This window comes from Panthera pardus, unplaced genomic scaffold (assembly GCF_024362965.1).
Source record: "Panthera pardus isolate Hobbes unplaced genomic scaffold, ASM2436296v1 HiC_scaffold_6, whole genome shotgun sequence".
NCBI classification, from domain to species: domain Eukaryota; kingdom Metazoa; phylum Chordata; class Mammalia; order Carnivora; family Felidae; genus Panthera; species Panthera pardus.
The window spans coordinates 73,435,475-73,461,390 of record NW_026526991.1 but is presented as its reverse complement, the minus strand read 5'-3'; the positions used below and the strand labels follow the sequence as shown (position 1 = coordinate 73,461,390).

Here is a 25,916-nt window from a genome sequence, read left to right as displayed (position 1 = left end):
TTTCAGTATTTTCTTAGATTTCACATATTTAATATATGGAAGAGCTCTTAACACCAGCATCTAGCCTCACAGTGGCTATTTTTTAAAGATGTGCTGGTGATGTAAACCGTATGATAGGTTTCTCCTGTGATGGCTTATATATCATTAAGATGTCAGGGGGAGCTGAGGAGTATTATACACCTGGGAAGAAGTGAAAATGATGTGAACTCCTAAATAAGCCTGTCCTATATAAAGATTTTCTTATTCAAAGAAACAGTATTGATGCTCAGTATTTCCTTGGGAAACTCATTTTTTTTGTTTGTTTGTTTCGTCTTACGGTAGGCACCACTGCAGTACCGGGAGGCCAAGCAACTGGGAGTGTGACAGGTGAACACTTGGAAGAAAGCCACCTTATTCTCTGTTTTGAAATCATGGGATGTTTGAGGAGGTTGCCTCAACTTGGAAAAATTATTATTTTGATTGCTTTCTTAATGCTATAGGTCACAGGAAAGGTATATGATTCTCACTTTCATCAGGAAGCAGTGAAAGGGCCCCTTGATATGAGATACATCGAGATTTCCTTCTAGAGACAGGTATTCAGGAGATACACATGAATCACTGTGATGACTTCAGACCTTTGTGTTTCAGGCACCACTGGGGTAGCCCCTGGTACAACTGTTGCCCCTGGCAGTTCTATTACAGGTGAGGCAACAAGACAACAGGGAATCTTCCACATGTCCTCCCACAAATTAGATGTCTCCTCTACACGCTCCTTTCTGTGGTCCTTAAATAGTTTCCAATCAACTCTATCCTGTTTTCTTCTCTCAGAAGCCACAACTTCTCTGGGAGAAAGTGGAACAAGAATGAGGAGCATCACAGGTGAGTGCTGTTAAGGCACTAATGGTACTTTCTAATAACTTCAGTAAAAGGTCCTGACTGAAATATATCAAAGCTCTTGGGGTGCCTGGGTAGCTCAGTCGGTTAAGCATCTAACTTCGGCTCAGGTCACGATCTCACGGTTCGTGAGTTTGAGCCTTGCATCGGACTCTGTGCTGACAGCTCAGAGCCTGACGCTGGCTTCAGATTCTGTGTCTCCTTCTCTCTGCCACCACCCCCCCCCCCCACTTATGCTCTGTCTCTCTCTAAAAAATAAATAAACATTAAAAAAAATTAAAAAAAGAATAAGAAAATATATATCAAAATTCTTTGGATGTTCCATATTTAGCAGACTGGTGAAAAATTTAGCAGTTGTTCAATATTTGACATCAATAAATTCTGTTCAGACACTTTAATTTTTCCTCTTTGTGCTCTAAGGAGCCTTCATCAGGGCATTATGGGGTCCATTACCTGACAGTTATACACAGGATGTATACCTAGGAGGTATTATACCTGAATGTCCTGTGCACACTCCAAGTCTTTACTTTTTTTTAATGTTTATTTATTTATTTGTGTGTGTGTGTGTGAGACAGAGAGAGAGAGAGAGAGAGAAAGAGGGAAAGAGGTCATGTGTGAGAGGAGCAGAGAGAGGGAGACACAGAATCCAAAGCAGGCTCCAGGCTCTGAGCTGTCTGCACAGAGCCCGAGGTGGGGCTTGAACTCCCAACCATATCATGACCGGAGCCAAATCTGATGCTTAACCGACTGAACCACCCATGTGTCCCTAGCCTTTACATTTTCTTTTTCCTTTTTCTTCTGTTAGAAGCCACAACTTTCACAGGAGGGAGCGAGATCACCCAAGGAGTACTGCCAGGCAGTGAGCTTTTCAGTGGAGGCCTAAGTCTCTCATTATTTCTCTGTTTGGGTTAAGCATGAAAATGGGAGGGAGTGTGAAAAAGGGTCCTACATTTTCCCTGTGGCCCTATTTGTTGGTTTGCAAAACTAGGGAGCTTCCCAGGTAAAGTCTGAGCCTGGCCCTGTACACAAACAGCGAAGAGAACGGAAGAAAGAAGCAGGCCACTCTGGATTGGTAGGTGGCAGGTGTAATAAGGGAACTTACCTCCGAGCCTTGTCCTGGGTGGCCGCAAGATGAGTAGATCTCTGCACCCACCACCAGAATCTTAAAAGCTTATGTGGAGATCTTAAGTGGGTTCAGTCACTCTATACCATCCAGATGGTCTCAATGACACATTTCCCTCTCAAGGCTGCTTCCTTGAAAACGGCTCCAGCTGTGGAAATGTAGGCAGAACATACATCCCATACTCTCATTTCCAGAGTCCAGCTCATAGGTCAATTGACATTCATGTCCTTTCAATGACCTCCTCTAACAATATTGTAGTATACCAATGAGAGTATATTCAAGTTATTCAGCTTGGGAATTACAAGCCTAGGCTGTCCTCTATGTTCTGACTCACAGAAGTGTATTTTTTGTTGTTGTTGTTGATTTGTTTTGTTTTTCTGAAGAAAGGTATGAGTGCATATTGAATATATCCTAACCCCCAATCCTCCTAATCCTCCTTACCCAGTTTACCTTCTCCCCAGGGCTTGCCACTTCCTATCATCTCTCTCGTATACATGATGCTTATTATTTATTTTCTATCCTTTTTCACTAGAAAGCTTCATAAAGACAACTGATTATCAAAATGCTCCAAGTTACATCAAAGATTACTACTTATAAAAATTAAAACCATGCTTAATCCCATCCTTAGGCACCTCTGGCACAACAGGTGGATACGTTCCTGGAAGTGAGGCAGGTAAGGGTGATTTAAAGACCTGCTTCTTTTTAAGACATAGTGAAAGGGAAATCCATAGCAACACATCCATCCCAGTTTGACCTGAGAAATACAATGCTGTGAAGTTGTTCATTTTCAATTTTATTCATAGTCTTCAGGAAGGAGCTTCAGTGCTTTAGGGCCACATTAATGATTCTAAGATGAACTGGGAGTGTGAAATGCTCTACTACTCTGTTTACCTTTTTGTAATTTAGGTACCACTGGAGAATTGTCTGGAACAACCATTACATCTGGAAGTTCTAACACAGATAGGTTAACAAGGAAGAAATTTCGCTTATTTAATCTCAGATGTCATGATCTCGCTTTCAGGGCTGTTATAATAAAGAAATAGCACAATATATTTTCCCAATATTTCAAATTCCCAGATTTCATCATTCTCCTATTTCTTTCTTCAGAGGCCACAACTTCCACAGAAATGACTGGAACTGGAGCCCAAACAGGTGAGCATGAAGAGCCCATGATTTGGGGGTCAACAGATTTAGGACTGTCTCAGCTTTCCTTTGGAGACTTTGCATTTAATTTAGGGGTATTGCAAGTGAGTCAAAATAGGTTTAATAGTAGGGATAAAAATCTTTTTGAAAATCTATAAATTCCAGCACTGAGTTTCATTGCTCTAAGTCTGAAGATATGATGGGATTTCTCCATTGGTATTGCAAATAGCACCAGAAAGTTTTCCCTTTTTTGTGAATTCCTTCTAGTAATTTAAATTGGCTGAAATAAACACAGAATGATTTCTGACCTATGGAAGTCTTTATCTAAACCTCAAAATTCCAGTGTGTTAATGGTTTACCCTAATCATCCCTAAGTTTATATAAGGCAGAATATCTCTCCCCACCCCCATCTCTTTTCTCCTCCTCAGGAGTCCAGACTACCATACCAGGTAGCCAGATCTCTGACATTCAAACATGTAAGCATGAGAAAATGTGAATATCTCCCTGATATTTACCAATATTCAGAATGAGAATTATAATGTGAAACAGCTTTTTTTTTTCTTTTGGAAAGAAATGTTCTTGTGAAAAGATATATGAGGAACCCTAGAATAAGCCTTCTATGAATTAAAAGAAGCTTGTAACATTTTTCTTCTTAGCTTTTCTTTTAATGTAAAGGAAATAACATATCAATCCCTTCCCTTTTGCGATTCTAGGTACCAGTGGAGTAGTCTCTGGCACAACTATTAAATCTGGAAGATCCAGTGTTGGTAAGTGAATGTATTCAGAGGCAATCATTCCTTGTCTAACATCAAGCAGAAATATGTCACCCCAAACATACTTTCTACTTTCCTAATTTTTTGTTTCCAGAGGCCAAAGCTTCCTTAGAAAGCATCAGAGACCCTGTGATGAAATCAATGAGAATTAGGAGTGCCAGATGTTAGCATTGCCATTGATTATGATCATGAGTTTGCCTCTGGATCAGAAAGATTGTTATACAGGAAGGGCAGGTCCTCCATCGCACACCCAGCCAATGGTGCTATTGATTCAGACTCCTCTGCTGGTTTCTGGAGAACCCTTTTCCAGTGCCTGGCCATGTGGTGTGGATTTCTGAATAGGGTGGTGGTAGTAGTAATTTCCTGGAAGATTAACCCACTGGACATGATTGATGTTATTGCAGAATCGGCAGGAGTCAACACTGTCCCAAAAGCTTCTATCTCAGGCAAGTAGATGACTAAAATGAAAGTAGAAATTTTTTGCCTCCCATTTGACTTTTTATCTTGAACTTTAAACTCTAAGTTGCTTAATGACTGGTTGCCTCGGAGGTTGATTAAAGTGATAACATACTCAAAATATTTTTCCTACTTTCAACCATTAAGAACTACCTCTGGAGTATCAATCAAGTGGCTAAAAGTAAAACAGGTAAACATGGTGAAAAACTCTTCTGTTCCCAGTTGAAAATAGTGTAATATTTGCTAAGTAAGCCTACTAGAAGATAGACTTCTTAAGGGAAAAAAAGTCTTCATTTATTTTATTTATTGGTGAATTTCTAGTATTCAACAGGCTCAATAAATATTTTTGAATGAATGAAATAATTGATACATGGGAAAAATTACACGATTCAATCCAGGAGCAGAAAGGCATGTTCATAGAGCTTCCATATGGACAAAATAGTCTCTATGAATGGTCCTTCCTGGAGTTGTCCATGTGTAATATAACTGAAGATACAGCCCTGGAAATATACACTTACTTTATACTCAGATTGCCTCAATGCAGAACATTCTCTGTGATGATCCCATGACATTCTTATTTCAGGTACCATTGGTGTGGCCTCGAGTACAACTGTTGCACCTGGAAGTTCCCATAGTGGTAGGTTAACAAGCTGGGAAGAAAGCATCTTTCCTAAAAATAAGGTGAAAAAATGTCTTTCACATGGATCTTCTCATGTAAGAGCACCGCACCATATTTTCTTTTCTTCCTAAATACCCAACCTTTTTCTGTTTCTTCTTTTTTTCTTCTAGAAGCCATACTACTACTAGAGTCCATTAGGAAACAGATGGAAATTAGTGTGTGTGGGTGTAGGTGTGTTTGTGTGGCAGGGGGGACTTTGGTTGATTATAAATTACTTTTTTGTTTCTTAGTAGGATAATTTCTTGAGGAGGGGCTTTTAAGGAACTTACATCTAAGATCAACAGTGTTTTCCTTTTTTACTTGATTTTGAATCAGTTGAGGCAGATTTTTGAAATATCTTCATTTTCATGGTCCAGCCTCCATATATACCTCCCTGAATATGAGAGTGAAAGTGATAATTGTCTAGGGAGTTTTCTTTTTCTATTTGTCATCTTAAGTATCACCATGATATTAGCTGATGGAAAGATAGTGGCAGAGCGTTTTATTTCAGGTAAACAGAAGGCCACAACAAACACAGAAAATTTATCTCTATTCATTATGTTCTTCTTTGAGCATAGAAGTAACTGAAATGTGCAGTGGTTATCCCAGTAACTATCTATCTTCATGCTTAAGTTTTAAAAATTTTCATTCTCATAGGAGCTACTACAGAAGTATCCATAAATAAAGGAACTGGAAGCACATTAGGTGGCTCCGGTGGGAAGCGGATCAGAAGAACAAGAGGCAGAATATGAATAACCCTTGTTTTTCTGCCATTAAATCTCAGAAAAGGGGACTTCTCTGTTGAGGAATTTCTATCTTCATTTGATTTGGGAATAAAACTATGCATAAGAGAACAGAAATAATTTATCACCAGTTGAAAAGGCCCACAAGATAAGCAGAATTCCCACCCCCAACTCCATGAGGGGGAAAGCCACCCTTCTTGTTGTAGGTACCCCTGGGGTATCTTCTGGCACTACACTTGCACCAGGGAGTTCAAATACAGGTGAGCCAGCCAGCTGAAGAGAGTCTTCCACAGGAAAACTTCTAGTAGTAAAGTATCTCTCATGGTACAGTGGCCCAGAAAAGTACATAATTAACTTGCCTCAGAACACTAAATCCTCAAAATAAGTCAGTCAGAGAAAGACAGAAAACATATGTTTTCACTCATATGTGGATCTTGAGAAACTTAACAGAAGACCATGGGGGAAGGGAAGGGGAAAAAAACAGTTACAAATAGAGAGGGAGGGAGGCAAACCATAAGAGACTCTTAAATACAGAGAACTGAGGGATGATGGAGGGTGGGGGAGAGGGGAAAGTGGGTGATGGGCATTGAGAAGGGCACTTGTTGGGATGAGCACTGGGTGTTTTATATAAGCTAATTTGACAATAAATTATATTTTAAAAAAACATTAAATCCTCTTCACCTCACATTTTTTCTACCTTTCCTCTGTCTTAGAAGCTACAACACTCCCTGGAGGCAGTGGAAGCACAGGAGTTGAAATTAATACAGGTGAGTTCATAAGCTTCCTAACCTTGCCACTTTTCACATACAAGCGCAGCAATAACAATTAACAGTTTCAAGCTCTAAGTATGTGCCAGGCATTATCCTACACCCTTCTTCCTATTATTTTAAACCTTACCCCAAACTGAGGTACAATCATTTTCACAGATGAGGAAACATGGCTTAGAGATATGAATCAACTTGCCCAACGTCATACAGCAAACAAACAGGCTTCAACTCAGGCAGTCTGGTTCAGAAGTCTAACCTCTTAATCATGATACTATATTACTACTACATTATATCACTAGATTTCTTTGTCACATGTCTAAACATTTCTAGAACATTAAAATTTCTATAACATCAGTACTTCACCCAAAAGTAAATTTAATTGGTGATCAATCCTGTTGTTTCTTCTTCTAGGGGGATCCAGTAGCCAAGTCCCTGGCATTCAAACAGGTAAATAAAGGAAAAATACCTTTGTCTTGAGACTCTCCACCACTATCCCACATTGTGCTCTCCCACCACTATTTTGGGAATGAAACATTAGAAAGTGCACAAAACAACTCTGAAACAAGCTATTGCCAAAAATAATCTTTTTTGCATAATAAAGAAGTTGTGTAGCTTCCCCACCCTTTTCTATAATATGCTTTTCTTATAGGAGTAAAGTTCACATGATCATATCATTCTATTGTGCTTTCAGGTACTATTGGAGTGACCCCAGAAAGTACCATCTCACCCAGAATTTCCAACACAGGTAAGCCAACGAGGAAGGATGTGCTATAATTTCTTTCTTGGGACTAGCTCTGGAGGAATAGCATGTTATTCTTTTTTATGACTTTCCATTAGCCATCACTACTTTCTTTTCACTGTCAGAAGCTACAACTTCCATTACAAGGAAGTATAACCAGTGAAAGTGGAATTGGTAACTCCTTTTTAAAAATATATTTATTTATTTTGAGACAGAGAGAGAGTGTGAGTGAGAAAGCATGGGCATGAGTGGGGGAGGGTCAGAGAGAGAGAGAGAAGGGAGGGAGGAGAGAATCCCAGGCAAGCTCCATGCTCCATGTTGAGCCCAACACGGGGCTCAATCTCACTACCTTGATATCAGAACCTGAGCCAAAATCAAGAGCCAGACGCTTAACCCACTGAACCACCCGGGTGCCCCAGGATTTGGCAATTCTTGAGTTCCTGATGATTTATTCTGTCTTTGCCTTTTCTTGGGGACATTTGTTAGAGGAAGTTTATATTTATGAAAATGATTTCATTTCTTCTGGGGGCAAACCTTATATGGTAATTCTTATTACCATAAGGGGAGTTCAGAAAGGTCCCTTTTTGATATTGAAGATATTACCCCAGTATCAGTTGGAGGCAGTATGTCCATGTAGTTCTATTTAGGGAAGCAAAGATGACAGAAATAACTGGAAGTTTAGGTGTAGCAAATTTTGGATTTCAGATGTTATTTCATTGAATACAAATAAATACATTTACACAAATATTGTTTCTATTCTTGTCATCAGGAGCTACTGCTGGTGCATCTGAGACACCAAGCCCTGGAAGTAAAACAGGTAAGCTTTGGAAAAGCCTGGAGACTCCTGATATTTAATCCTAGGGAAGCTAGTCATCAAAGTTGGACCGTAAGCCAACATGTTTATTGTGGCCCTGAATTTAAAAATAGAGAATGAACTTCATCTTGACAGGATAGCTCAAAAAAGATCTGCTACTTTCCAGTCACAGACAGTCTGGTTGGCCATGCTCTTCTCAGAAAGGTAAATGCATCACCATTTGGATTCTGTCTTTCTCTTTTCTACTGCAGGCACTACAGGTGTAATCACTGGCACAACAGCATCTGGAAGTTCCAACACAGGTAAATCAATAACCTAACAGGGAATGTGACGAGCTTCAGTAATGGAAAACTCACTCCCCTGCCTCCTGCTTCAACATCTCCTCCCAATCACACACTTTCCCTACCATTCCCTGGGAAACCACCATTTCTCATTTATATGATCCTTCTGAATTTACTTTCCTTCTCCTTTCTTCCTTTCACTTAGGGACCACAACTTCTTTTGGAGGTGGTGGAAACACCAAGGGTGGAATTAAAATAAATGAGTATGAGCAGTCAAATAATATTTTTCTCTATGTCTTAGTCAATCACAGTGACTGTAATGAACTTAGAGGGAATTCTATTCTACCTTACCTTAATCTCTCTTTGAGTACAAATTGTCAGGATGTTAACTCTTTATCCCATGTGAATTGTCTTATATTTTGTAGACTTGTAATAAAATGGTATAATAGAAACCATTATTGATATATCACTTAAGACAAGGAAGTTCCTGATCTAAACCTTTTAGTTGATTAGAGGAACCCATCAATGTCTTCTAAACTAAATCCTAATTTTAAGTAAAAAGGAATTAATACATTGATTATCTCCTTTTGTGCTCTCAGTTACCACTGGGATAACCACAGGTACAACCATCGCACTTGGGAGTTCCAACACAAGTAAGTTGTGAAAAAGTTGAGGAAACCTGCTTCTATGAACTTTAGCCACATTTCTGCATTTCATATTGCTTTCTCCTATTTCCTCTCAGAGGCTACAACTTCTACAGAATTTGAAGCTACCACTGTATTTGGAATGGCCACTAGTGAGTGGTTTGCTTTCAACCTTTTGTGTTCTCAACAGTTTTATGTTTAAGTTTGTGTTAGATGATGAATGAGTGAGCAGACCAGCTAAGATAGGGTTTTGTATTCCATTTGAAGAGACCATATGTTAGGTCAATCAGACGTGGGACTTTGTTCTTCAGATTGATTTTCTCTATACACCAGCCTTTTATATTTTATGAAGCTAAGAATGATATATTACTCTCAATTCTTTATCCATCTTGCCTTAGCAGATACTGCTTCAGAGTCAGCTGAAGTTTCCAGGGGTCCAGAAAATTCTAGTCCTGGTTAGTAGGATTTAATTCAACAGTCTTAGACTTATCTTGCACATAAAACCCTTTCTTCTCAGGTTTTCCTCATAACTAAGGTCTCAACAAATTAAAAAAAATTTACATGCTCCTTCACACACCTGAATCCCCACTGAAGCATCAGGAAGCCAAGTCACAGGAGGGGAAACAAATGAGCAGAGGAAAAACGCTATTACAAAAAGCATTAAACCACAGAGAACAAAGGGCTCCAGAATGAAACTTTACCATATATTGGTTTGGAGAAATGAAAGAGTCTGTGGGAGAGCATGGTGTTTGCTTGTCTGTGCATAATGAAGCCCCTTTATTGCTTATTAGAAACATGTGAATTTATCTTGTCCATGATATTTTAAGGGCATAAAAAGTATTACTATGGTCTCTCTCTCTCTCTCTCTCTCTTTCTCTCTCAATTTCACAGTATCTTTCTCATTCTTTTAAATCTCATTTTCATGTCCATTTCAAATTCCGCCAGGATTGTCTTTCACCACACTTATTTCTGGAAATGCCAACATGAGTTAGTCAAAGTTACAAAGAGACTAATAATCTTTATTAGTATCTCAGTCAAAAGCCATCTTCTTTGAGAGTATGTCTTCTACTTTCATAACATACAACTTTTTTCCAGATTTCAAAATTGTTTAAAATCACCTTAAATTTTTGTTTATTCACAGGGGCTACAACTCTGGGACTAAGCCGTGACACCACTGGGCATGTAATTCAAACAGGTCAGTCATGGCATTGCAGAATTGTTGAGATTTCACTGATTACTCATAGGATATTGGTAGTGACAGGAGATGATAAAACTTTTAATTTGAAGACTTATGAGATAATTGGGGTTGTGATCTTAATGTACTAGAATCTCCTGGACTACAGACTTCATCATATGCACATTTATTAGGACGTAGTTTCTTAGTGATACATTTCTTAATGAAAACAGGAGTCTTTTTGGTAAAATATTTTCCTACTTGTCTTTATAGGTACTATGGTCATAGGTGAAATCACAGGTTACTCAAAAGTTTCCAACCCAAGTAAATTAAGATGACTAAAATAAATTTAGGGCATTTTTAAAATCTCACATTAATATTTTTCGTCTACTCAATGAAAATGATCAAGGAAAGAAACATTTATTAAAAAGCATGGGAGTATAAAATAAGAAATTATAATAATCCAAACTTGTGGAATACAACTCAGATACTGGGAAACCATCGCAAGAGCAGATGTTGGGAGGTTTGTCAAAATTTCTGGTTGTCAAAGTTGTGACAGAAATGTCCTGAAAAGGGGGAAAAAAAGGAGATCACCCATCAGTTTTGTATTCCATAATATTATAGGATTCAGTTATGAAAAAAATTAAATTGTGATTCCATTGACAATAAGGAGAAATTGAAAGGTTTTTGGATAGATTGACTGTCATGCATAGATTTACTTTTTTGGAAGATTAACTAGGCATAAGTTAGGCATGATTTAAAGGGGAGTAAGAAAGCAAGTGTTGGAGGTATGTCATCCAGTTTGAGACTGTTGGAGGTAAGACATGATTACAGAGAGATTACAGAGGCAATCATGTCGGAAAATGGAGGTCACAAAGAATGTGCAGTATGTTGGCAAGTTGGCATTTATTATGATGTGATGGAGAGGTGAAGGAGAGAAATGTTTTGGGTGAATCTAGCTCATAGTTTGGATGCTTAGGTAGACGGATGGAAGTGCCATCCCCAAATTTGGGAATATACTGGAGGAGGAAAAAAAATTGATAACTGATAGAAGATATAGTGAGGACAAATTTGGGCAGTTTGAATTTAAAATGCTCTGAGGTGTTCGCGTCAGCAGCACATATACTAAAATTGGAACGATACAGAGAAGATTAGCATGGCCCTTGCGCAAGAATGACACGCGAATTCAAGAAGCATTCCATATTTAAATAAACAAACAAACAAGTAAATAAAATTAAACAAAATAAAATAAAATGCTCTGAGGTATTCAGTAGTATGCTCAGGAGAACTGTTAAGTGCAACTAGAGTACAGAAGAGAGGCCTACATTGAAGATGCACATTTGTCAGCCGATTGCTTACAAATGATATTTAAGTGGTGGATGCTGGTGAGTTTATTTAGGGTAAACACACATAGTCAGAAGACCAAGAAGTTAAAACATGATACCTTGGCTTCAAAGGGTGGGCAAAGATGCAGGAAGGGGAGTGAGAGATAACAAGCTTCCGGCTATGGAGTGAATATGTCATGAGGATAAAAGGGACGGCATATGGAATATAGTTAATGGTATCGTGACAGTGTTGTATGGTGATGGATCGTAGCAACACTGGTGGTGAGCACAGCATGATGTTGAATCCCTGTTGTACACATGAGACTAATGAAACTGAGTCAACTATACTCAAATTTAAAAAGTTAAAACAAAAACACATATTCGAAGTAAATTTAAAAGGCGTTACAAAAAAAGGGCTTTGTAAAGGCAGAGGAGCCTGGAAAAGGGGATAGTTTGGGCTCAGCCAGTATGGATTAAGTCAAGTCTATAAGACAGAGTGCTGGAGTCCTGGGATGTGACTCAGGAGACTGTTCTGCTTCTAATCTGGGGATTCAGAATCCCAGATCAAACAGGAGCAAACAGAATTTTCAGACAACATGTGTAATTTTTAGTAAGATTCATTTTTCAGAGGGCCTGACCTAATAGATATAAAACTTTGAAATAGGAAGGGAGAACTGTATTGAAATAATTAAAATGTCAAGATTCTTAATTCTTTTCATTTTTTAAGCTTCAGGAGTCACCAACCTAATTCCAGGGAGCCAGTCTACTGGAAGAAAAATAGGTAAGCATGGGGAAGTGAAAAAGGCGAAATGGGGAAGGCACCTATCTCCATGATACTAATTCCAGAAAACAGGGATCATAGAAGAATGGAGTTTACCATAGGGGATAAAACAGAGCAAGAAAAAATGTTTATTTTACTTTTGGGGGCAAGGAATCCTGGAGAAGGAATATGTTGTTTCACAGAAACACATGAATTTTTCCTAAATGATCATCCCCATCCAATAAGAAAGACAGTGCTCACATTACTGTCTCTTTCTTCTCTCTCACATCCCAGCTACCACTGGGACAGGCTCTGTAAATATATCATCACCTGGAAGTTTCCAAGCAGGTAAATCAGGAAATAAAAGGAATTCCCCTTTAAGGGCCTATGGACAAAATTTCACACTGCCATATATTCTCGTATTTTCAAATTCTTAATCTTCTCAATTTTTTCTTCTTTGCTCTTACAGAAACCACAACTTTTAAAGAAGGTGTTGGAACTATGGAAGCAAGAATTTCATCAGGTGAATTTTACTGGATTTTGGATTCTCCATGGTTTTTTTCATTTGAGCTCACTATACACAGATTATGAATGAAAATGAACATCACTGGAAGTGGTTCCTTTTCCTTTAATAATAGCTCATAGGGTCAAATTAGGTTAGTTCCCTGAGTTTTCCTAGGAAACATAACCATAGATGTAATTCTCTAGACACACCTTTTTTAAAGAAACTTTACCCCCTTTGTTTTGCCAGGCAATACTCCAGAATTAGTGAAAGTCACCACCAGCCAAGATATGTATAGATGCAGTTGTTTTTCTGGGGTTTTCTTCCACTGGAGAGTCAAAGAGTTAAGTCACTGGAAGTAAATCATGTGAATATAAGACAGACATTCTCTCCTTTACTGATAAGATTCTAGATGATTCTGGATATAGAGAAATAAGATTTTTGACACGATTGTAGCTTTTCCTCATATTTTCTTTGAACATTTCAATCATGAGAAAGTGCATTGGAAAACATGTCAGGTTTAACACATGATACAAGAAAAATTGTTTTCTGTTGCTTCAGAGAAATAGGAGCACTTGCCAATATTACACTTTTCTTAGGGTGAGAAAGGGTTTTTGAGGCTCATCCTTCCTTCTTATTGCAGGTACCACTGGGGTAGCCTCTGGCACAACAGTTATTCCTGGAAGCTCCAATACAGGTTAGTAAATATTTAGTAAGTGGCAGAGTAAGTTAAAAAAAAAATATCCTTTCTCTAGAATTAACTGTTGCAACATCAACAGAGCAGTCCTGACCTCATTCTTGTTTGCCTCTCTTAGGGGCTACCACTTGAGTTGGAATGTAAATAAGTAAGAGTCAGTGATTCAAATCTATTGAATTCTCATTAAAGACTCCTAAAGCTTCACTTCGGTGTAGGGGAATGTTGAGAGTAAAAATAAAGGGCCAGGAAATAGGGCAGAATCTCATTAGGAATGTACTTTTTTCAGCCATTGTTATCTTCTTGCTCTGAGTTTCTGGACTCAGACCAGAGCACCCAGGTAAGTTTGTATAGGTAGGTACACAGGACACAATGCTAAAAGGAGGAATAGATGCTGAAATCCAGCCAACATTCCTCTAAAAAGGCATAAATCTATGAGGCCACATCTGCCCAAAAAGGGTGTGTTTTGTAATTCACAAGGGGAATCTATGGGCTGGATGCAGTATTGACCCAGACTTTCACCCGGCTTACTTTCTCTTCTCACTTAATTTTTGGGGATGGCCATAGGAGGTGTGTCTGATATGAAATGTTTTTCATTTTCCTTCGTAGGTACTAGTGTGGCATCAAGTAGAATTACTGGTGTCCCAGAAAGTCCCACCCAAGGTAATGGAAATGACTTCAAATGAAGTTTACATCCTTGACATTCTTCTCTTTCACACCTAAGTGTTTCAGATAACCAATATTTATCTTTATGAATGAATGCCAGACTTGAACTCGGAAAGAAAAATTGCACCAGATGGAATTTAAATGGCAATGAAGACTTTATTTAAGATTATTGTAATTATTGTAAAGCTCATTGCAATAGCAGTGAAGTTTTACCTCCTCTTTTCTGAAATAAAATCCAGGGGATATTTTAAGGGCTGGGGTGAGCTAGTGGGAAAAGTACTGGAGGGGAGGCTGGTCTATACGATTAAGCCACCTAAGTTTGCTAATTGGTGCTTATAGAATAAAGTTAGGCTCCAACTTCCCACAGAGACAAAGAGATAGGGTTACTGTTATTCTCAGTGATTATATTTCAAAGAGGTGGCTCCAAGGTCTTTGGGGAAGACATTCTTGGGTTGTAAAACTGTCCAGAGACTAGGGAAAAATTTGTATCTCAAGAGGACAGAGAAAGAATTTATAGCCACAAGTTTTCTAAAGTAAATGCTCTAAGAAAAGAGAGTCCAGGGCCCTTTAATCAGGAAGATACGTCTATAAATTTAGTCAAGCTGAGGGAAATGTTTAGGCCATCTTGATCAACACAGATGTTTTCTCATTTTTTTTTTTTACTCTCATAACTTCACTGTCCCAAAAACTAATAGAAGAGAACCAGGAAACAAAGTTATAGGAAGTAAAAGAATTAGATGTGAAAAAAATTTGTATCATTTAGAGAAGGAGACCTATAAGTGTGAAATTTACCTGGGTCATGGGAAAATATTCAATTCATTTCTGTGATCAAGGAGTTTCTAAGATAGGGGCCTCTTATGTTTCAATTGCAGGAGGATGTCCTAGCATTAGTAGATGCATTGGTACATGCTAGGTGCTCAAAACTCTTGTCTCATGTAGACATGTCTTAGGACATTTTCTTCTGAGACAAGAAAAAGTGCATTGCTCTTCCTGTCTTTATTTTAGGTACCTCCAGGGAAGTATTTGAAACAACCACTGCTCCTGGAAATTCTACCACAGGTAAGTAAAATAATAATAAATGAACTTTTCTTGGTGACATCTCAGAAGACAGACCAGCTTATCTGAAGACAAAGTCTAGCTTCTCCAGTCCCCTATACTTACTGCTTTTGTAACTCCCTTAGCAGCCACTGCTTCCATTGGAGTCAAGGAAACCTCTGGAACTAGAATGCAAACAGGTACTAATAGCAGGTACAAATAGCAAACAGGTACAAATAGCAAAAATTTGTACCTAATAGCAAACAGGTACAAATAGGAAAAATTTGTACTGCTGGCAGTACAAATTCCTCAATGATCAGTATTGTTTAGGCTTTCACCAAAATTCCTCATCTGAAGACTTAATTATGGAGCTTGAAATCTCTGGGAATGGGGTTATGAAATGTGCTATTCTTGACATTTTTTTGTATTTCCTTTTGCAGGCTCCACCTCCATGTCAACTAAAATCACAACAAGACCCAAAGTATCCTACCCAGGTAAAATGAAATGACCCAACTGTGCTGGAATGACTTGTTTATTTCACACAAAGCTTCCTTTGAGCATGACTTTGTACTGTCATTTGTGCATATACACAGAGAGAGAGACTTGATATGCATACGTGTTATCCTAATAAATAAAATGACAATACCATTAGTTTATTTCTCTTTAGAAACCACTCTAGTCACAACAAGAGACCAAGAAACTGAAAATAAAACAGGTCAGTATGGGGCAAATCCCAATTTCTTTACTTATCTAATATTTCTTTATATATGCTAGACTTGTAGCAGAAGCTAATAGCAAAAATATCAATAAAATAAAGTCATTGCTGTTTTATTACTTTTGTGTATTTGTAGGTAGATTATGATGGGCACAGATACTATCATTACAGTATATTTAAAGCTAGCTCCCAAACATGTATAATCATTATGGTCCCAGTTGTATAGTGAGAATAGAATATTAATTTCTGCTTATTAGTTGGTAATGTTGAGTGAAGGCATCAGAAAGGAGATGACTGAGTTTAATATTGGCTGGGGTGAAGAGGGAATTCCTGCCAACCAGCCATGAGAAGACAGAGACATGTGGTATCATGAATGAGTTCAGGAATCAGCCAGGTATCGGTCATGAATGTATGAGGTTCAGGGGATAAATGAGATTGGAAAGTAGAAGCAAGTTCAAGAAAAACCTTATTTCTAAATTTAAATGAGACTTTATCCATATACTAAATGGGATCCCCTTAAGGATTTTGTCAAGAGAATGAGATGATCAGAAAGATGTTTTAGAGAATTGACTCTGACAGCAATGTGGAGATTAGGAGATTTTTCTTTATGGCTCCTCTTACAAATGTCTTCAATGAACCCTTGGAATTCTGATCAGGGAAGATTTTCTGCTGTATTTATCTCTAATAGGACATTTCTTTCTCTGGTTGCTGTTTTCTGCTAATCTGTTAAGCATTTATAACTGGGGATTAGTTTAGCCTCCCTCAGTTAAAAGAGACATTTGATCCCCAAGCTCCCACATCTTTAACTAATTTCCTTTCTGTTTCTTCTGCCCCTATTGGTTGTTGTGGCCCCTTTACCTCAACATGTAACAATTTTAAGTTCTTTCAAATATTCTAGGCTGGCCTCTTGCTTGGTGGGTAGAATTAAAATATTAATTTGATTTTTTAGAAGTTTGGAAATACAATTTGAACTTTTTGAGTGAATTGTTGGGTTGACCAAAATATGTGATAAGTGAAGACTTAAAAAGAAACATATGGCCAGCTTACGCCATCTGGTGCAGGTGGAGATGGAATAAGATTGAAATATTTCAGGAAGTTAAAAAGAGGATAAAAGTTCTTAAAGGATTAAAACTAGATTACTAATAACACCTTTTCCTATACCTGAATTATCCTTTTCCTTTCTGAATGCACATTTACTGTCCTTTTAATAGGAGGTGTTTGCCAAAGACAATCAAGGAGTAGTTTACCTTGATATTTTCTCATTTCTCCTTTAGGCTCCCATATTCCCTCCCATTCAAATTTGAAGTCCAAAGGGATTTTTCTCTAAGGTGGAATTTGAAATGCCATGAGGAGCAGAAAAGGAAAGTGTCATAGACTCTGGGTCTTGAGTTCTTTCTTGTCTAGCAAGAAAATGGGACACAGGATTAAAATGTGGGAGATGACTAATGTCCGGGAGACAAGAGCCCCAATTAAGGGTCCTTGATCTATTTTCATTAGGATCGGAAGGCTTACAAACATGGTGATGGACATGCACAAAGGGATAATGAAACTGTCAACATTAACTCATGGACATGAGGGAAAGGGGGTTTTGAAAATATGCGGGGTTAGGGGTTTGGGTTAATACAAAACAAAATCCTGGTGCCAGGAGGTCAGGCAGAAGGTTGTTTACAGCAGAGGTGAGGCACCACCTCTGTTTAACTAAACTGGTCTAGGGGACAAGAAAGACAGAGCACTCAACCTCAGGGTCAACCTTTCTTTTGTTAATTAGTTCCGCTCTGGGCAACTTCCCCTTTGCCCTATTTACCTGTTTACCTAATTTGTTCCTTCCTTCCTGTGAAAGCAGCTTTCTGCTATAGTACTAAATTGGGGGTGTTTCCGCCCTGAATACCTAGTCTTATTTACCTCATATACCTTTGTTCTATATTGGGGCCTCTGCCCTGCCCTCTCTATACCCATTTACCTAATCTTGTTTACCCAAACTTGGGTGTGAGCTAGCATCCTATGGCTTTGTAATTCTTTACGCCTTGTTAACCCATCAGTGCAGGCTCAGGGAATTCCTAAGCTTATTCCCCACAGGAAGGTAGACAGAAATAAGTCTGTAAGACTAGCAATGTAGCCAATTATTTTCAGTTATTAGATAACTATTTTACCCTGAAACGATTTCAATAACTTTAGAAGCTAACATGAGATGCCTGTTTTCACACAGGATGTCCAGCATCACTTCCACCACCTCCAGGTAAGAATACTTCCACTCAAGGGGCACCTGAATGGCTTAGTCAGTAAAGCCTTTGACTTCAGCTTGGGCAATGATCTCATGGTTCGTGAGTTCAAGCCCTGCATTGGGCTCTGCACTGACAGTGTGGAACCTGTTTGGGATTCTCTCTCCCTCTCTCTGCCCCTCTCCTGCATGCATTCGCTCTCTCTCAAAATAAATAAACTTAAAAAAACAAGAATACTTCTACTTGAAAATCAACCATTCTACATTAATGGTTCTTCTTGTAAATCAAATATCAGAGGTCATGCCTCTGAAAGTTGCTAGCTGTGGAAATGTTTCAGAATAGGAAAACTGGAAATGGAGGAATTTAGCTTTTATTCACCAAATACATAGCAAATGGTAGTCTGTTTTCTCATCCACAGACTAATGCAGCCAAACCAAACAAATACCTCTTGTTACTTACTCAAAATAGAGTTTACTTACTAAATAAAGTGTTTTATTTAATTATATGATAGCTTCATCAAAAAATTGTCATCAAAAAATTGTTTAAAAAATAGTATTTTTTTAAACCAGATAATTCTAGATTTTTTGAGGAGTAAGGGAAATTAAAGTTAACCAAAGTTCGATAATTTTAGAGGATTTTGAGTCCCCACTGTTCTCCAGCCAATGTGATGTGCTTTTTAGAAAGTGACAGAAGTTAACCCCCCCCCCCCCCCCGCAAAAAAAAAAATCATTCTCTAATCTTAGGACATAGTGGGAGAAGGGATATTTTTTAAAGAAAAACAGTTTTCATATAAGGCTGAAAATAAATTTCACAATAAAAAAGACTTGAAATATGTATTATATAGAGAGCACATATCTGTCATGTATATATTACCTATATTGTACGTATATATTACATATATTGTACACTTTGGAGGAATCTTTAGGTATTTCACTACAGAATTGGAATTTGAGAGAAACATGTAGGCTAGTCCAGGGCATGTAAATGAGAGAATGAGACTAAGTTGAGAAGATAGATTGGAGCCACACTGTGGCAGACCTCAGAAGCTAGAATGCTGAAATTAGGTATTTATCTTATAAGTCTATTAGGGGCCATCCAAAGTTTTTAACCAAGGCAAAGATGAGGTGAAAACTAGACATTAGAAAAACTGTTCTACCTGTGGTATAGAGAATTGATTGGATCAGGAAGGAATCTGAGTCAGAGTTACCCCTGGAAAAGCCCACATATGCTAGATTAAAGATAACAACATCCTGGAGTAGTACTGTAGCAAGTACAACCAGGAAAGGAAGGGAATGAAGTAAAGATGAAGATACAGAATTTTGCAGTCGATTGGGTGCCAAGTGATGAAATGGAAGGAATCAAAATGACTCCTAAGTTTTAAGCTCAAATAATTGAAAGAATACTTTGGTTCTCAATAGGAAGAAGTCAGTTTAGATGAGAAACTGGTTTTAGGGGCAAGATGATATAATCTGTTTTGTGCTTATTGAGTTTGAGGGTCTCAATAATGCCATTTATTAGGTCTGCAATGCTATTTATTAGGCCAAGGGAAACCTGGGCCCATAGTCTAGAAGAGATGTCTGTACTGGAGCTACAAGTTTGAGAGTCATCCACTTGACATTACAGTGGATACTGGAGATAGAAGAAAAGTACCAGGAAAGGACAGAGACAATGAGAAGGAAGAGAAAAAGTTGCTAATAAAGAAAGGAATTTCAGAGTGTTGAATTTGAAGGGAGGAGAACATTTTCAAGAAGGTGAGAGTTAAAAATGTCAGCAATTGTAGGGAACTTGAAAAACTGATAAAGGGCCTTAGGGACTGGTAATTACAAAGTCTTGGTGACTTGCAGGGTTATGGAAGCAGAAGTCAGACTGTAAAACAGTAAGTAAAACAACAGTCATAAGATTTATTGACCACTGCCAGCAGAAATTAATAATTAACCTGTGCTGGGATTGTAAAGTAGGAAATATCTATACTCATTAGAGACAGTTTGCTCAAAGTAGGTGGATGTGATTTACCTACCTGAAGGCACCATACAATTCTCCATAATTCTGTTTTTCTGTATTGGCCACCTGGTGGTTATCTATGTATAACAGATGGTTCTATTTTGCCAAATTTAATTACCTTTTATCATCTCATGTTAACAGTTTGTCATGGTCCGCTGGGAGAAGAGAAATCTGTAAGTACACACTTTGTCTCTGCTTTAATCCAATTGCTGTCATTCCTGTATCTGAATAGAAGTCTGAACTTGGTTTGTGTCTGTAGCCTGGAGATATATGGACTGCCAATTGCCACAAATGCACCTGTACTGATGCAAAGGCTGTAGACTGTAAACCCAAGGAGTGCCCTTCTGCACCCACATGCAAAACCGGAGAGAGGCTTGTAAAGTTCAAAGCTAATGATTCCTGCTGTGAAATTGGATACTGTGGTGTGTATTCACAATACATTATTTGAATTGAATAGTTGTTTACTTATTCACATATTCAAGAGATATTCATTGAGCTTCTAATACGTGTTAAACTCCATGCTAGAGGAGTGTGATAAATAAAACAGAATCATACTTGATCTCTTAAAACTCACTATCTTTGGAGTGGGGGAAACCTAGAATTAATAATTATGAATATAATGAGTTTATTAAAGGAAGATGATGGTGTTGTGGGAAGAAACATTTTAATTGGTTGATAAATATGATTCCATATGCGATTTCTGGTTTATAAATAAAAACAGAATTATAATGTTTATTTTAGGGTAAAATAATATATTTATTTTTCAGAACCAAGAACGTGCTTATTTAACAATACTGAGTATAAGGTAAGGCTGTTTTTACTTTAAAATATTTTTATTTATATAATTATGAATAAATGTAGGCTTTTTCAGTTTATAATTTCAAAAAATCATTGGTAATGGTGGAGCAGAATCTGTTCATTTTTCCCCCCATATTCACTTCAAAAGGAGCATCAAATATAACACTCAGCATGGCTCGCTTCAAAGGAGGAAAATGTACTTGATCATTAACTACCTAACTTCTGAATAAAATTTCCCAGGGGTCTGACCAGATGGAGAAGGCACACTCTGTGACATTCAAATCAATGAACAGAGTTAAACTGTAATTATAGCCAGAAATATCAGATGGCCAACCTGTCAGAGATCAAATGAAAAACCCCAAAAGACTGGAACCCCATTATGTGAATATAACAACACGTATATTCAGGGCTAGATTTTGACAAGTGATTTGGCATTTTGGAAAGTAATTTAACTTTTTAAAAAAGGTACCAGGAAACCATAAAACCCACATGGTTCTCAAAATTGATAATCCTTTTGAGCTGGTGATACTAAATATTAAGAGTCTAGCATAAAATCTATGTGGTATGTTAAGAAATATATAAAACAGAGCTGATGAGTGTTTTAACTTATTTATCATGTTCACATTTCTGTCTTGGTTTCTTAATTTTTGGTTTCGAAAGGTAATGTGATTTGAGAATCTATTCTAGTTTTTTTTTCTTAGTTTATTTATTTATTTTAAATGTTTATCTATTTGGTTTGAAAGAGAGACAGTGTGAGGAGGGAGGGGCAGAGAGAGAGAGAAGAGAGAGAGAATACCAAACAGGTTCTATGGCATCAGCATGGAGCCCGATATGAGGCTCGAGCTCATGAACCATGAGATCATGACCAGAGCCCAAATCAAGATTGGATGCTTAACAGACTGAGACACCCAGGCACCCCATTTTAGTTTTATTTTGAGAGAGAGAGAGAGAGTAGAGTGGCGTGGAAGAGGGGCAGAAAGAGGGAGAGACAGAATCACAAACAGGCTCCAGGCTATCAGCTCAGAGCCCAATGCAGGGCTTGAACTCACAAACCATGAGATCGTGACCTGAGTTGAGATCAAGATTCAGATGCTTAACCAACTGAGCCACCTAGGCACCCCATAGAATCTATGCAAGTTTTTAAATATGATGATGATGTTTAAAGAACAAAGGAAAAGTTTTACCTCTAACCATTTGTATGTAAAATAGTTGAAATAATAAAATTCCAGTTTATCAGAAAGTTCGTTTTGCAGTTTGAAATAAATACAATTTCCCAAACTGGCATTTGAATTTCGAACATAAATTATTTTTAAAGCAATCCAGAGAACTTTACAAGTATACAAGCAGAAGTAGAGGTAGGATGTCTCGTGGGATATATCATTTGTTATCATTTATCATTTGTAGTAATCTGATAAAACTATTTTGTGCCAAGTTTTCTACTTAGATTACTTCTTTTCCCTCAAATTTAGAGCATAACAATTGGTTGATTTCCTGTTATCATAATACAACCTTTCTTGAAAATATTTTTAAAATATAATACAGTGACTGAGTAGGTGAATAGAATATGTGAATTTTCACTTGAGGATTCAGAATCTTGACTCACAGTCTGTGCTCTCAAGGAGGCATATTGATTTATTCATGGAAGTAGGCAGCTTTTAACTCACTTTTCTTAAATATTAATTAGTGACTGAAGGTACCCTTGGAAATTCACTTAACAATCTGAATTTGAATTTTTTTTTTTTTTACAGATTTTTATTTTCAACCTCAACAAGAAATCAAGATGAATAATACCTTTCTTTCTTCCTCTCTGCCTCCCAGATTGGTGCTTCATTTGATGACCCCAGCAATCCATGCATCTCCTACTCCTGCCATAGCACTGGTTTCATCGCAGTGGTCCAAGACTGCCCAAAGCAGACCTGGTGTGCAGAAGTAAGTTATCTTCTTAAGTAATGATCAACAACATCCACTTCTTATGTTAAATATAAACACAATCTGTCTTCTTTCTCATTTGGAAAAGTCTGTCTGGCCAACAGACATAAATTTCTTATGGATTCCATTCCAGATCTGTTTCACACCTTTTATTGCCAAGTATATTTTTCATATCAAAGTTATATTTGCAGGCTCCATGAAGCTTAATCTAGTGCTATTCTAGAAGAAGTATGTTACTTTAGAAAGCATTTTGCTACTTTTAAACAAACCAAAAAAAAAAAAAAAAACCCAAAACACACCAACCTTGTTTTTTTTTTAAGGCTCATGGATTTGGGTTAATCATTTCTTATAAAAATACAAAGTTTTCATAAAATCACATTTAAGTGTACTTTTCAGATCTTTCTTTATGCCACAGTCTTCATTTTTACTGTCCCCCACCATATGGTGAGGATTTTATATTAGTAAATGCTAAGTTTTAAGCTTAAGTCTTAATTAAATTAGTTAATAATAAATGCTCACCAGTTCAAACTAGTCTAGTGTCTAGTAGTAATATCAGTATTAAAGTATTTTTCAATTAATATAAGGGAGGATTATTTTTTTACTTTCTTGCATGTTATTTTAAAGAAGACTTCATTTTAGATATTTTTTTCCCTTTCTCCCTACGGTTGAAAATTTTTAGTGTAAATATTCAGACTCATTTTTATTATTATGCTCCCTCATCCATGCTTCCTGGATCTGAGATCAGCATATTTATCTGTTCCATTTTCCCCTTTGTAATTTCAGTAAATTCAGTAATGTTATATTATTTATAAAATAATACTTAATGTTTTTAAGTCTTTTTTCTATTTCTCTTCCCCTATAGGAAGACAGAGTCTATGATTCAAACAAATGTTGCTATACATGTAAGTAACATTAGGTTCCACATGTAAAGGAAATGTCAACAGTTGACAAAAATTTAGTGTTTCTTTAAAACAAAATGTCAGATCATTAATAGAAAGTCTCCTGTGTTTTTAACATAACAGGTCATCTAACCTATATGCAGAAACTAACAATTGATATGTCTCCGTTATGTATTATACTTTTTCATGTTGGTTGAAACATTCTTCCCAGTAAAAAACAATGGTGTTTACAAGGAAGAAATTTGATTCTCATGAAAAAAAATATAGTTTGCTCTCTAATATAAGCAGGTTGTGTTGTAAACTGATACATTAGATAATAAGAATGGTCAACAATGAGAAATGGATGTCAGAAACAATCCATTCAGCTCCATCTTCCCTTCCCCCCTTCTCTCCTCCCTTCCTCCTTGTTCCCTCCCTCCTCTTTCTCCTATGATAATAATGATAGCACTAATGAAAAGATAACATTTATTAAACATAATTATTGAATACTGATCAGGTACCTTGTGTTGGGTGCTGAAGTAGTTAATCCCTTCAACAACACTATGAAGTATTTTTTGTTATGATTCTCCACTAAAGGTTCAGAAAACTGAGACTTAGCAATTGCTAATGTTAAACCTCATTTCTGGTTCTGTTATCATTTTGTTTTAGGTAATACTAATTGTAGATCTTCACTTGTGAATGTGACTGTTAAGTACCGTGGTTGCCAGAAAAAACTTGAGATGGCAAGATGTGTAGGGGAATGTAAGAACACTGTCAAGTGAGTGTTTCTTTGAATGTGTACTGTGCATTAATTTCGTAACATTGTGGAGGAAATTAAGTTTTAAAAATTACATGGAACATTTTTTACGTGAGAGCTAATGATCAAAACCTGATGAAACAAATATCTAAGACATTAAGATCTTAGAAATAAAATAAACATTTTCAACAGTAATGAATGGTTTTAAAGTAGCCTTCTAAATAAATCAAACCTAATACATTCATAGCAAATGTATTTATTTTCACACAGTAATTACTGATAGTACTTAAGCAGATAGTCTTGCTTAAAAATGTGTTTTTAAACTGTCACTTGCATTTTAGACATAATATATATTGTTTTTCCTTCATGAACACTTTCATGTGTAGATTAATATATAGAAAATAATAATTTGGTATGAAGTTGTATATTTAAAAATATGTTTATATTTTTTCACCATAACATTCTAATTATAAGATTATAAATTTCCATTTTGGATTTCTTTTGTCTTACATACCAATTATCACTGATCCACATCAGAAGTTCATGGTGAGGGGGAAATGCAAAGTATAGGTAAAGAATAATTGGTTGGAAGGATTGCTAAATCGCTTAGACAATTATAATTTGAGCATTGATCTCAATTTGTTTCAGAAGATATCCCAAAAATATTTATTGCTGAATATTCTTTTCCTTTAGGTACAATTATCATATCTTTCAGCTGGCAAATTCATGTCTTTGCTGCCAAGAAGATAAGTACGAATTCCGGGAAATTTTTCTTGACTGTCCTAATGGCAGTACAATACCTTACAGATATAGGCACATCACGGCATGTTCTTGCTTAGATATGTGCAAACAGTCTACACTCCCAACAGTCAGTTAACGCCAATATCACCTTTCCAAGTATAACAGACCAGGTATTTATTTTATAAATGCACAAAAATCACTAAAATAGAATAACTAAACATTTGTATCTCACTCAAAGTGTGAATTCTCATTCTGAGGCATTTTGTTCTCTTGTTGACTGGATGTGAAAAATAAATACAAGTTTTCAAGCAATTCATGAGCGTATGTTTTTATTGATAATAATAAGAATGCTACAACTCAATGAGAAACTGAGTCATATCATGCCTCTCCAAAATGTTTTTCTTCTACTCTTTATCTCATGAAGCCATTATCCTATTTTGTCCTTTCCCTTCACAGTTAAACTTATTGAAACTATGTTTTTGTTCCCTTCCCCCACTTTTCTATGCCAATTACATCACCCCTTTCATTCTATGACAACTTCTCTGCTTAGGACACCAGCAGCCTCAAAATTCTTTAAGTAGGGTCTGATATTGGGACGCCTGGGTGGCTCTGTCAGCTAAGTGTCCAACTTGGGCTCAGGTCATGATCTAACGGTTCATGAGTTTAAGCCCTGACAGCTTGGAGCCTGGAGCCTGCTTTAGATTCTGT

General features: G+C 37.1%; 1 protein-coding gene and 1 non-coding gene across 2 annotated transcripts in view; both read left to right on the top strand.

Annotated features, from left to right (window-relative positions):
• MUC19 (mucin 19, oligomeric) overlaps window positions 1-25,520 on the top strand; it is a 102,620-nt gene extending 77,100 nt beyond the window's left edge. Inside the window, exons 49-81 of the mRNA XM_053895342.1 lie at window positions 322-366; window positions 628-681; window positions 808-858; window positions 2,625-2,669; window positions 2,903-2,953; window positions 3,101-3,148; window positions 3,853-3,906; window positions 4,952-5,005; window positions 6,483-6,536; window positions 6,948-6,983; window positions 7,228-7,281; window positions 8,045-8,092; window positions 8,341-8,391; window positions 8,970-9,023; window positions 9,113-9,166; window positions 9,413-9,469; window positions 10,156-10,209; window positions 12,241-12,294; window positions 12,743-12,796; window positions 13,419-13,472; window positions 14,079-14,132; window positions 15,141-15,194; window positions 15,320-15,370; window positions 15,611-15,664; window positions 15,838-15,885; window positions 18,092-18,121; window positions 20,247-20,278; window positions 20,365-20,527; window positions 20,873-20,910; window positions 22,722-22,836; window positions 23,699-23,734; window positions 24,380-24,488; window positions 25,161-25,520. Coding sequence (XP_053751317.1) covers window positions 322-366; window positions 628-681; window positions 808-858; window positions 2,625-2,669; window positions 2,903-2,953; window positions 3,101-3,148; window positions 3,853-3,906; window positions 4,952-5,005; window positions 6,483-6,536; window positions 6,948-6,983; window positions 7,228-7,281; window positions 8,045-8,092; window positions 8,341-8,391; window positions 8,970-9,023; window positions 9,113-9,166; window positions 9,413-9,469; window positions 10,156-10,209; window positions 12,241-12,294; window positions 12,743-12,796; window positions 13,419-13,472; window positions 14,079-14,132; window positions 15,141-15,194; window positions 15,320-15,370; window positions 15,611-15,664; window positions 15,838-15,885; window positions 18,092-18,121; window positions 20,247-20,278; window positions 20,365-20,527; window positions 20,873-20,910; window positions 22,722-22,836; window positions 23,699-23,734; window positions 24,380-24,488; window positions 25,161-25,344 — 1,994 coding nt within the window. The 3' untranslated portion in view covers window positions 25,345-25,520. The remainder of the gene's footprint in view (window positions 1-321; window positions 367-627; window positions 682-807; window positions 859-2,624; window positions 2,670-2,902; window positions 2,954-3,100; window positions 3,149-3,852; window positions 3,907-4,951; window positions 5,006-6,482; window positions 6,537-6,947; window positions 6,984-7,227; window positions 7,282-8,044; window positions 8,093-8,340; window positions 8,392-8,969; window positions 9,024-9,112; window positions 9,167-9,412; window positions 9,470-10,155; window positions 10,210-12,240; window positions 12,295-12,742; window positions 12,797-13,418; window positions 13,473-14,078; window positions 14,133-15,140; window positions 15,195-15,319; window positions 15,371-15,610; window positions 15,665-15,837; window positions 15,886-18,091; window positions 18,122-20,246; window positions 20,279-20,364; window positions 20,528-20,872; window positions 20,911-22,721; window positions 22,837-23,698; window positions 23,735-24,379; window positions 24,489-25,160) is intronic.
• On the top strand, window positions 11,290-11,396 carry LOC128775127 (U6 spliceosomal RNA). The gene has a single exon (XR_008419779.1). It is a non-coding gene; the product is annotated as a U6 spliceosomal RNA (small nuclear RNA).
• Window positions 25,521-25,916: the final 396 nt, after the last annotated feature.